At 33.2% G+C, this 13,527-nt stretch overlaps 1 protein-coding gene across 1 annotated transcript in view; it reads right to left on the bottom strand.

Annotated features, from left to right (window-relative positions):
* Positions 1-6,904: 6,904 nt before the first annotated feature.
* The window catches only part of LOTGIDRAFT_173467 (hypothetical protein), a gene marked incomplete at both ends in the record, with an annotated part of 11,740 nt that continues 5,117 nt past the window's right edge, over positions 6,905-13,527 (bottom strand). The window contains 2 exons of the mRNA XM_009051201.1: positions 6,905-6,949; positions 7,840-8,162. Of these exons, the coding sequence (XP_009049449.1) occupies positions 6,905-6,949; positions 7,840-8,162 (368 nt within the window). The remainder of the gene's footprint in view (positions 6,950-7,839; positions 8,163-13,527) is intronic.

Raw genomic sequence — 13,527 nt, 5'->3', positions numbered from 1 at the left:
AAAAACCGTTCATCGAAAATGCGTCAAGTTAGAACTTCACACCAAGTTTCATCAGAATCGGTTGAAAACTGTAGCTTCAATCCTGCTCACGAACTATTTTTAACAAATATTGATGCGTTTTTACAAAGTCAAGGTCAATAACTCAAAAACCGTTCATCGAAAATGCGTCAAGTTAGAACTTGTCCGAGATCTTATCAATTCCAATGATCACACCAAGTTTCATCAGAATCGGTTGAAAACTATAGCGTCAATCCTGCTCACAAACTATTTTTAACAAATTTCAACACGTTTTAACAAAGTCAAGGGCAATAACTCAAAAACCGTTCATCAGAAATGCGTCAAGTTAGATCTTGTCCGAGATCTTATCAATTCCAATGATCACACCAAGTTTCATCAGAATCGGTTGAAAACTGTAGCTTCAATCCTGCTCACGAACTATTTTTAACAAATTTTGACATGCTTTTACAAAGTCAAGGGCAATAACTCAAAAAATGTTCATCGAAAATGCGTCAAGTTAAATCTTGTTCGAGATCTTATCAATTCCAATGATTACACCAAGTTTCATCAGAATCGGTTGAAAACTGTAGCTTCAATCCTGCTCACGAACTATTTTTAACAAATTTCGACGCGTTTTAACAAAGTCAAGGGCAATAACTCAAAAACTGTGCATCGAAAATGCGTCAAGTTAGAACTTGTCCGAGATCTAATCAATTCCAATGATCACACCAAGTTTCATCAAAATCGGATGAAAATTGTAGCTTCAATCCTGCTCACGAACTATTTTTAACAAATTTTGACGCGTTTTTACAAAGTCAAGGGCAATAACTCAAAAACCGTTAATCGAAAATGCGTCAAATTAGAACTTGTCCAAGATCTTATCAATTCCAATGATCACACGAAGTTTCATCAGAATCAGATGCAAACTGTAGCTTCAATCCTGCTCACGAACAATTTTTAACAAATTTCAAGGCGTTCTAAGTCAAGGGCAATATCTCAAAAACCGTTCATCGAAAATATGTCAAATTCCAACTTGACCGAGATCTTATCAATCTAAAGCATCACACCAAGTTTTATCAAAATCAGATAAAAACTGTAGTCTCTATAGTGCTCACAAGACATGTTGACCGACGGACAGGGGCGACGACAATATGCCACCACATATTCATGTGGGCGTATAAAAATGTACCATTGTGTTGTAAAACAGATTGCCCTATATGGATCTGAGATCTGGGGATCTAGCATTGTAACCAAAAGGAATATATTAGTTGATAAATGGGATAAACAACAGGTTAACAAATATACAACTGATAGGACCACTAACATTGGCTGTCTAGCATAACTTGGCGTTTACCCTTTATCAACTGAAATATTCCAACAGCAACTCCTCTATTTTAAACGCTTTTTAAGCTTAAATAACCATTGAAGACTTCAGGACACATACTCTCTCTCCATCAAAAGTATGCTTAAATCTAAACTTTCATTGAATTCCTCGATTTATTATCTCTCTATCGAAGGCGGTTGATATAGCAGCATTCTATTAAAGCACAGAATTTGCCAAATGAAATTGAGGATGAGGAACATTTCCTCCTCTGTTGTTCACTTTATGAAAAGGAGTTTGCAGTTGTGCTTGTCCCCCCTAACACTGCAGTCTATGTTAAATCCAACAGAAAAAAACAGTAAAGACAGTCTGCAGTTATATCTATTCCTGCTTTGAGAAACAGAAATTAAAACGTTGAAGGTGTTTTATTTATATTTGTATTTTTATTTTTTCACAATATTATTGACTTAACGTATATATTCTGTGTTCAATATGCGTTAAATATTCTGTATTATATCATCTATTGTGTACTATATTATCTATTCTGTATACAATTTTCTGTGAATTTTATTTGAGTCTTTATTTTAGTTTTCATCATGTTCTATTAGTACTATTTCTTTTTATAATAAATATATCACTTTCTCTATGAATCATCATTTAGAGGAAATATCCACCTTTCATTTCATTTTGTAAATTTTGTACCTTTCTCAAATGTACTATGGTTGTATGATACCTTTAATGGGTATATTTGATACAATAAACTTATCATCTTATCTTATCTTATCTTATCTTATCTTATCTTATCTTATCTTATCTTATCTTATCTTAGCTTAGCTTATCTTATCTTATCTTATCTTAGCTTAGCTTAGCTATCTATCAAAGTAATCTTTGAAATGTATATATTCAGCAATATTTCAAAGGAAAGCTACCTCTTAGAATGAAGCTACATATAATATATTTATGAAATTAAAGAGACATATTTACCTTCCATTTGACTAATTCCACCTTAGTCTCAGAAACGGAAAAGATTAAGAGTTTTCTTGAGACACTGCCATATATAGCAATGGCATCAATAGACTATATATTTTTGAAGGGATCGTGTTTTTTTGGCAGTTCTAGTACTTCTGAAGACCATTTAAATAAATTCAAGGTCCGAAAATGGCCAGCCATAGCCTTTTAGTAATTATCTCAAACAAAGTTTAAATTTGAGACATTTTTGACAAATTACTTAGCTTTATGGATTACTAGGGATTCTGTTGAATAACTTTGACACAAGGTAAGTCTACTCTCATTGGCCAAGTCTGAGAATTCTAATTTTACAAAAGAGAAATTGATTCTGATTTAAGTTGAATAGTGAGAGTTATGAGGTTATGTATCATGTATTATTATTGTGTCTGTTTTGTCAGGTATCTTTTGGTTTCAAACAATTGTAGTTCTTCACTTAATAACAGAATAACAACCAATATGCTATTAACTACTTTAATGACACCTGACAGATCAAAACAATAGTACCATTGTCCTACCATTGTCCCTGTCTTGAAAATTGTTTTTCTCAAATTACACACCATGTCACAACATTGTCACTGTCAGTCATATATCCAATTCTATCTTAGACTAAATCTAACGGCTGTTTGTAAAATTTGGTAATGATTAACTATTTTTTATTTATTCATTAGAGAGATTTTTTCTAAAATTGTTTTTTGTGTATCAGGGACCATTTTCAGACATATCTGAGTCTTGCAATTCAGATAAAATAAAGCACTGTATGACATAGTGCTAATTATTAGTGTGTGCTTAAATAACACAGTGTCTAAATGACATGTCCCTAGTGTCCCTACAAGAAGTATACCTATAATATCATGTCTTACTGACTTGTGCTTCAAATATTTGTGTCTAAATGACAGTGAACCAGGATTGTATGTACCGGTATGCTAAAATTGTAAAATGGTAAATCTGAATCCTGAAACCTGAAATGGTTTATAATCAGGGCATGGGTTTCTTGTCTCTCTTTCTAACCAACTTTGATGGAGTAGATTTATTACAATAATTACACAAACTGAAACAAATGTGTGTCATCCACTTACTGTGGCTTATAATGATAAATTCTATTTATAGTGTTTAATATAATGACTAGACCTCTAAAATATCTCACTGCTACACTTAAATATATCAATGGCATAAAAACAACAGATCACATTCAAATTTTAGTTAGTGTTAAAGAGGCATCTGATCAATTTAGGAATTTCACTTTCTATTTCTATAGATGTCGTTTCTATATATGGTAGTTTCAAGAAATGAGGATAATTCTGGACACACATGGTTTTGAAGGCTCAAATTTCGATGGTGAGCTGTGAACACTATAACTGATTAGCTAGGCTAAAGAATTCCAGTTTCTGAAACTAAGGTATGATTGGTTGAAAATATTGTGAACCTATCCCCAATTATAAAATTATGCCTTCTACTTATTCTGCAGGTTTCAACAAAAAATATGAAGCTGTTACAAAGTTCAAGACCTCAACAAGTTTAAACTTCTAAATCAACTTTAAATCAACCATTTTCAAAATGACTATTTTGCATACTGCTCCTTTAACAACAAGTTAAACTTCTTTAATACACTATAAGCTTTACATAAAAAATAGCTTCCGGACTAAAATTTTGTATTTTACATACACATATATAAAGTATTAAACTTACCCAAACCACACTGAGGCAAATAAGAAAGGTAGAGAAATACCCTATGAAGATTTCACTGTGTTACAAATTGAATGTAGAGTCATGCCTTATCTTATCCAACTAGGCAATAAATCTTACACGCTTAGCTTCAAACTAATCACACACACACTGACAGACATTAAACACTTTAACAAACTAAATTGGTTACATTTAACATCCTATAAAGTGGAAAGTCCTGTTTGCTCTAATCAACCAATCACAGACTGTGTAACATAATATAGTAGCCAATCAATTATGGAGGCATCATGTTGCCTAGCAACTGACTGTCGTAAGAAAGCCAACAGCTGTTAAAAGAAACATGGACACTAAAAAAAAATCAGCAACAATCATCTTAATCGACAGATTTATATAAAACATAAAAATAAAACATGAATTTCAACCATAACTTTGAAACAAATTATAGAGTAACATGACATTAACTGTTTGAATACTGAGATGAATCAAATAAAACATCATATACCCTGAACTACTAGTAATATGATGTCATGTGACGTCACTTGGAAACTGTCACTTCACCCAATGCTCCAGTTTATATCACATAATGATGAAGTCAGTAGATTTAATCGATACTTTGAACAATGAGTGTAGATAATTTAAACTTCATATACTTCATATACCCTGAACTTCAAATAATATAACATTATTATAACATTGCACGACATCACTTCCAATCAACTAAATAAGTCCTTTCCTGCATCTGTTTGGGCTAATGAGAAGGAACAACATCATGCAGTGTGCAACCAGTGAAATTTTTTTAGGACAGCAGCATTAAAGTGTTTTGTTTTTGATGCCCTGAACCAACTTAGACAAATCAAAAGATCAACTAATTCAATGTAACATGAAGAGGAAATGAAAGGATGGGGTAAAATTTTGGGTGAAATGCTTCTTAGAATATTGTACAGGGAAGGTGGTCAGAATTATGACAGAATGTTTCTAACAAGAACAACATATCAACATGATAGATTATAACGAGAATTTTCTGGAAATTCTAATCAGGGCTGATCAATAAAATTATCGTACCAACCAGATAAGAGCTGGGGGTCTGGTCCATCTTTAATTTCCTTAGCTACGATTTATGGCACACAATCTGCGTACAATCCATTATGGCATGCCATGTAAATTCAATTATATCACAACCAATCAAGCCTATGATATGAAATCTACACAATCTCTAGTTTACACTGTTTATCAATCAATCAAATAATATCTTAATTTCATTATTCTTATCATTCATAGTTCATCGTTTTTATCCATTCTTTATTTTAGTCAAATTTGAAAATGATGATTGTTTTTGATCTTCCTTTCTTTAATCACATATGTTTTAAACTTTTATGGGTATTGAGGCCATTTATGGCTTCCATTTGCATCAATCCAATTTTCAATCAGATGCCTGTGATTTCTATGATTAAAGAAATGTTGAACTGTATGTGACGTCACTTTTGTAAAAAAATATAAAAAGGGCCTTTGCCATAGCTATGTCATAGAATTACAAGAAGGAAAACAGGAATGAAGCAAATCGATGCTATCAGTATCCCAGATACAAAATTTTACTATCCCTTTAATAAAAGCATTTGGTGATGGAAATGTAACAAGCAGTTGAGTTGGAGTTGATAATTTCTCATCAAATATATTTCCACTTCACAAAATCAATTTGAGCACGTCCTGATTCATTCTAGGCAAATATCGAATAACTGAGTTGGGAATTAATCCCTCTTCGGGACCTCGGCGTCTGAAGTTTCGAAAGAAAATCAACTCGAATTTCGTCAATCCACTAAAAGCTTGAGACTTACGGCTAAAATGATTGAAGAAATTCGGAAACCTCAAACAAATTGAAACGGGCAGACGTGAAACATTGAGGATCTTAGAGCTAAAATCTCTTGTTGGAAAAGAATGGTAGAGCTCTCTAATCAATAGAAAGCTAGTTTGGTGGTATTGAAAATATAGAAGAGTCACGTTGTGTTGTATCTGGTTACCGTGATCAATAATAGCAATCGCTCAGTCATCATTACATTAATAACATTTTTCTAACCAGGTTGAAAACGTTTTCAAGAATAAGGTTAAAACTATTTTTCTACAGCAGTCAGTTCAGGTTCAGAAAGGAGTTTTTTCCCTCATTTCACAAATATTCAATATATAGTTTTCAATTGTTTAATCTGCCTACCCTAAAACAACTACCATTTCAACATTTTTTATTTTTGCACAACTTTCTTTTTTTTTTTGTAATTCTACTAACTGAAGATAGCTTGTCTAGCAAGGTAATATACGCCCACTGGCAGCTTTGATAACAAGTTGAGGTCAATAACTCATATATAATAGTTCTCCATTTTTAATTTCCTAGAAAATTCATCCATGGGCGATAATAAGCAATTTCAATCTCGAATTGTGGCTTCTAGAGTGGTTACAAGCTTAAAATTGAATGCGTTCTCAAGAACAAGGGCAATAACTCATACTAAATATTTTAGATTTTTCTAATTTTCAACAGTGTTCATCCTTGGGTGATAACAAACACTCATACCAAGTTTCATTAAAATTTATTAAAGTAATTGTTATCGATATAATTGTGTTCGTGTTAATATCATCAATTACTAAATGCCACTCAAGGAAGTCATTGTACTCTGTACTTGTACAAAATTAAACGCATTTTCAAAAGAAGAGCAATAACTAAATATTTTTTATTTTTATTTTATTGGATTTCTACCATGAGAAGAATGTTGGAATGTTACTTAGCAACATTGAATTTCAACTGACATTTCATTGTGTCTGTCCCTGAGGAAGGGAGCCTTTGTGCTCTTGAAACATGTTGGACTTTAGGACTACTTAGTTTTTTCTATAGCAGATTATTTTTTTGAATGTTTACCCATGTGTTGTGCTATAGAGTATCCACATTATTCGGATCAACTAAAAATGGACCAGTAAAAAACTTAGTGAAATGGTTTGTGTGTCTTCTATTTTATTGAACACCCCATTTCATGTGGGCGTATAAAAATGTTGCAATAATGTGTTTTGCTATAATTTTCAAAGTTGCAACCCTGTAATACTGTAAATTTGTTATAAGTAACTGCTTGGTCACCACTCGTTTTAAGGTTTAATAATCTTATTATATTAATATGGGGGTTGGAGCAGTAGTTACTAACACCATCATAGATAGTAACATTACCAAGCAGGATGGTGTAAATATGAAAGACTTGTTAATAGTTAATAAGAAGTGACAGGTTGACAAGTGTTTATCTGTATTGGAATGAATTAATGAGATATGATATTACTAGTTATTGAATAGCAACTGTCAGTCTGCTGGGTCTAGATGGACATACAATATGTTATATGAATGAAATGGGACAATGCAGGTTGTTTGATCTAATGTTTCTCTTTCTTCCTGAGGTCACTAGAGTCACATTTTGATATTTAGCTTTGATGTTTCCTCTCTACCTTAACAGGATTGTAAAGAAGTTTTCTAAACTGTGTATCGGGGACAGTGGTAGCATCTTTTAGAACCATTCTAATTTTCAGATGTCTGACGTTCTTGCTACTCCACTAAAACACTTCATGTTGTAGCTATCGCAAATTGAACAAATAGTTTTTAGCAGTTTTTGCATTAGTAACATATGATGAAGCATATCTTTAATTACAGGAAACCCAAGACTTCAAGAAGCCATAAATGACCTCCATACCCAAAAATATAACTTAAACTTAAAACTTCTTTGCAATTGCTTGAAGCAACCACAAAATGTCAACTTTCTCAAAATGTATTTAGCAGTTAAAGGGTTTAGGTGTAATTTGATTTCACCTACCTTAACTACAGCTGTAGAACTGCCATCACTCTCTTTCTCAATGATATCAGGTGTTTCTGTCAGGACAATTTCTGTATCACCATACTGGATGGTGAATGTCAGATCCACGCCAACTGCTACTGATATTTCTAATCTGACTGTCTCACCACTAAACACTGTAAGCAATGGTCCAGGAGGCTTGGTGTCATGTTCTAGTGGAATACAGGACGGTACATGATCTTTTGGTGATATTAAAAAGATCTGAAGGTCTTGTGGCGCCGGTTCCAGAACTGTCAGGTTGGCTGTGGTGGTTGAAGAGGAAATGTGATTTCTGGCAATGATTTCTGAATTAAAAAGAAATATTTAGTTAATATTTTGTTATGTGTATGATTTGAACACTGTAGAGCTGTATATAAATTGTTCTACCAGGTACCCACTGTATTTAGATTTTGGAAAAGGGAGCATTTGATTCTCCAAAATACCCAGGATTGAACTAATACTTTTAGAAATCAATGAACTAGTAGAGTCACTGAACAAGTTAGTTGAAGATGTGAATTTCTTTAAGTAAAATCTTTTAAGCATTGCAGAGACCTGTGAAGATTATTGGAGGAGGAAGAAGCATGCTACTTCATTCTGCCGTAAGATGGATGAGCAATGGCCAAGTACTGAAGCAAATGTGAAAACTACTTTACAACTGAGTTTTTTAATGTTCATGCAAGGCTCACACAGCATAATGAACATTGCTTTTGTGAATATCTTCATTCACCTTAATCTGAATCTGAATCTACAAGGAAAACAGAAGTCTTTTGTTTGCATTTAGAAAAGCAGTGAAAGATTTTCAGGCAATGTTGCAGGTATACAAACATGACCTGGAAAACCACAACAAGCTGAACTTTTCCACTTTAAAGGAATTTGGAGCTGAATGTGCCACTGACACATAATGGAGATAAGGGATTATTTAATTTAAGGTCTGTGGGGCTATAGCAATTCCAAACATGGAAACTTTCACTTCAGTTTATTTACTTGAGAAATAAAGACCTTGCTGAAGTTGGCTAAAAAGTATTTTTCAAGGTTGGGACAGATTATAAAGAGTTTAGCTCAAAGATTTGGTTGAAAAACCAGCCAGAATAAATAGAAGTTGGGATCAAAGGTTTGGTTGGGTGTTGGGCCAAAATTAAGACCCTGCTGAGGTCAGTTAGCTTTTCTTGCTGGTTGGGTCAAAATGAAGACCATTTTGAAATTTCCTCATAGATAAAATTCCTATTGTGGGCAATTCTGACACCAAATCAAATATCATCAATGAAGCAAACAATGGTTTAAATTAAAGTTTTTATGAAGATCACTGATATCTTGATTGACAACACATGTTAGTTGGTTGTCTTGAAAGTCAGTGACCTGAAACTATTTCCTTGATATGTGGCAGTAATGAAGAACAGAGTAAAGGTGTTCAGTATGACATGATGCAGAATTATCTATACAATAGACAAGTGGTTGCCTAGCAAGATACGCCCACTTTGCTGATACATTTTCAGTATATCAAGGGCGTGTCAAATCATACCAAAAATCTAATTTAAGCAAGATATTGTTGATTGAAACAAACATTATTTAATAAAATTCTGACATAAACTGTCACCTCTACTGCTAACAAATTTTGATGTCATGGGCAATAACTCAAAAAATTGTCAAATTCAATATTGACTAGGATCTCATCATTATAAATGATCAAACCTAATTTCATGTAAATCGGATGAAAACAGTACTATTTATTGTGTTCACAAACAAATTTTGATGCGTTTTTCATAAATCAAGGGCAATAACTCAAAAACCATTCATCGAAAGATAGCCAAATTCAAACTTGTCCAAGATCTCATCATTATAAATATTCACACCAAATTTCATTTAAATTGGATGAAAACTATTGTGTTCACAACCAAATTTTGACACGTTTTTCATAAGTCAACGGCAATAACTCAAAATTTGTCCAAGATCTCATGACTATAAATGATCAAACCAAATTTCATTCAAATCAGACAAAAACTGTTGTCTCTGGCAGCTTTGATTTTGAATAAAAATATTTAGCATTACAGTAACAATCACCAGTATGAAATATTCAACCTTCAGTCATACACTTCTTTTGAACCCTTTAGGGTGTGATAAAAAACACTCATGCCAAGTTTCATCAAAATCTGTCAAGAATTGTGTCTTCTAGAGTGTTTACGAGTTAAAAATTGAACATGTTTTCAAGAACAAGGGCAATAACTCATACTAAATATTTTTCGATTTTTTATATGCCCACATGAAATGGGGGGCGTATATTGCCGTCACCCATATCCATCCGTCGGTCCGTCCACAATTGCTTGAAACACTCTACAAGACACAATTCTTGACGGATTTTGACGAAATTTGCTGTGAGTGTTCATAATCACCCAAGGATGAACCCTATTGAAAATCAGAAGAATCGAAAAATATTTAGTATGAGTTATTGCCTTTGTTCTTGAAAACGCGTTCAATTTTAAGCTTGTAAACATTCTAGAAGGGACAATTCTTGATGGATTTTGACGAAACTTGGCATGAGTGTTTGTTATCACCCAATGATAAACCCTATTGAAAATCAGAAAAAAATCGAAAAATAATTCGTATGAGTTATTGCCCTTGCTATTGAAAACGCATTCAATTTTTAGCTTGTAATCACTCTAGAAGGCACAATTCTTGATGGGTTTTTGATGAAACTTGGTGTGAGTGTTCGTAAGGATGAACCCTATTGAAAATCAAAAGAATTGAAAAATATTTAGTATGAGTTATTGACCTTGTTCTTGAAAACGCTTTCAAATTTAGCTCTCAAACACTAAAAGGCACGATTCTTGCCGGATTTTGACAAAACTTGGTTTTAAAATTCAGTCCTGCGCTGAAGATTGAATATTTGCCTTCTAGAGTTTTCACGAGCTAAAAATTGCACACGTTTTCAAGAACAAAGGCAATAACTCATACTCAATATTATTCAGTGTTGTGCTAAAGAGTTCAAAAGAAGTGTATGACTGAAGGTTGAATATTTCATACTGGTGATTGTTACTGTATTGCTAAATATTTTTATTCAAAATCAAAGCTGCCAGTGGGTGAATATTACTGAATAATAAACCAAGTTTTGTCAAAATCCGGCAAGAATCATGCTGTTTAGTGTTTAAGAGCTAAATTTGAAAGCGTTTTCAAGAACGAGGTCTAAAACTCCTATGAAACATTTTTCGATTGTTTTTATTTTCAATAGGGTTTATCCATGAGTGATAATTTACAATTTCACCAAGTTACACCAAACCCATCAAGAATTGTGCCTTCTAGAGTGTTTATGACATAAAAATTGAACGAGTTTTGAAGAACAAGGGCAATAACTCATAGTAAGTATTAGATTTTTCTGATTTTCAATAGGGCTCATCCTTGAGTGATTATGAACATTAACACTGATTTTCATTAAAATCTGCCAAGAAATGAGCCTTCTGGAGTGTTTACCAGCTAAAAATTGAACACGTTTTCAAGAACAAGGGCAATAAGTCATAGTAAATCTTTTTCGATATTTCTGATTTTTAATAGGGTTCATCCGTAGGTAACAACAAACACTCACACCAAGTTTTGTCAAAAGCTGTCAAGAATTGCGCCTTCTAGAGTGTTTACAAGCTAAAGATTGAACACGTTTTCAAGAACAAGGGCAATAACTCATACTAATTGTTTTTCGATTCTTCTGATTTTCAATAGGGTTCATCCTTGGGTGATTACTAACAGACATACCAAGTTTAGTCAAAATACGTCAAGATATCTGGAGTGTTTACAGGCTTAAAATTGAATGCGTTTTCAAGAACAAGGTCAATAACTCATACTTAATAACTTTCTGATTTTCGATAGGGTTTATCCTTGGTTGATCACAAACTCTCAAACCAAGTTTCATCAAAATCCACCAAGAATTATGGCTTCCAGATTGTTTTCAAGCTAATATTGAACGCGTTTTCAAGAACAAGGGCAATAACTCATACGAATTATTTTCGATCTTTTTGATTTTAAATAGGGTTCATCCTTGGGTGATAACAAACACTCACACCAAATTTCATCAAAATGCGTCAAGAATTGCGAGCGCTTCAAGAACAAGGGCAATAACTCATACTAAATATTTTTTGATTGTTCTCATTTTTAATAGGGTTCATCTTCAGGCGATTACAAACAACCATACCGGGTTTCGTCAAAATCAGTCAAGACTTGTGCCTTGTAGAGTGTTTACGAGCAATTGTGGATGGACCGACAGACACCCTTTCATGTGGGCGTATAAAAATGAATCATATCCACATGATGGGTGGACCTGTATAGTAATTGATGGTTTGTATTATTTTACACTGTATCAATGTGAAACTGTACATCGTACTGGATACCTGAATACTTTGATCGGGGACACTAAAAATTAAATTTGCACCATTCCAATTTTTACTCAGATCTGTCCATGGGTTATATTAGCAGCTTTTGAGATATTGATATCATAATTTCTATAATTACAGGAACTACAAATCAAAACTGATGGAAAATTGGAATAATGTAAATAGGTCACAAATGATCGTACACACAAAAATAGTTAGAAAACCTCTTTACAACCTTTAAACCAGTGGAAATAGAAACAAGAATTTTGTTCATTTCGAATTCATGCCATAGCAATGAACAATGGATAAATGTGAATTTTTTTCTCTCAGTTTGAATAATGTCAGGAAGCATATTGCACGGAATGACACTATGACAAAAAATTGCTGAAACTTATAAGTTCTTCAGAACTGTATATCAAAAGAAAACATAAAAATTGACATATTCTACACAAGAAATCATATATAGCCAAAGCAAATTAAATCAGCAGACACTCTCACTAACAATAGAGCAATTTAATGCCACGCAGCCATTTTCAAAATCGTGGATAGCAACCACATGTTTTAACACAGGATGCCAGACTATTCTTGGCGTACGTTAGCAATATTTCAAACGAAGTAAAATAGGGTGCTATTGTGAGAGGTCAAACAAGCACACAGGTTTGGTCACATCTGTTGTAAATCTGGTGTAAATGGAAATTTGTTAATGTCAGCCATCTTGAATCACTATAAAAGGAAAAGGGAAAACTTTTCGCTCACGAGCACCACGTGAAAAAATTAGGATAATGAATGAATGTGAGAAAAGAATAGGTGGAGTTTCCTTTTTTTAACATGTTATTTTCATGTAAAGAATGGAAACCACACAAGTCTTATAACTATAGTAACCAATTTAAACCAGATGCGAACGATAAATAATGAGTCACAACGCACTGCTTCTAAAACAATAGAAAACTATTTTACCACAGAATTTCTATATTCCTGGCATTTAGTAGACACATTTTTGCCAAAGTCAACAAAATTCTAGGTTTCACCCACACTAACATTAAAAAGATTGTAAAGAGGTTTTGTAAATTTTGTATTTGTATCCAGGCCACTAATCATATTAGTTTGCACCATTCTGATATGAAGTTAGACGTATGTGGTTCCTGGAGTTCCACTAAAACTAAACTAATTATTATAAGCAGATTTTGCAATTGTGACGTTATAAAATGCTTACAAACCCTTTCATTGCAATGTGTTTCCTTGGTGTGAAAATAATAACGTCAATATATTGGTGTGAAATAATGTCAATTTATTGGTCAGTTCCCACCCCCCCTCAGTC

Source organism: Lottia gigantea (assembly GCF_000327385.1).
Source record: "Lottia gigantea unplaced genomic scaffold LOTGIsca_160, whole genome shotgun sequence".
Classification (NCBI taxonomy): Eukaryota; Metazoa; Mollusca; class Gastropoda; family Lottiidae; genus Lottia; species Lottia gigantea.
This window is presented reverse-complemented; position numbering and strand designations above follow the sequence as displayed.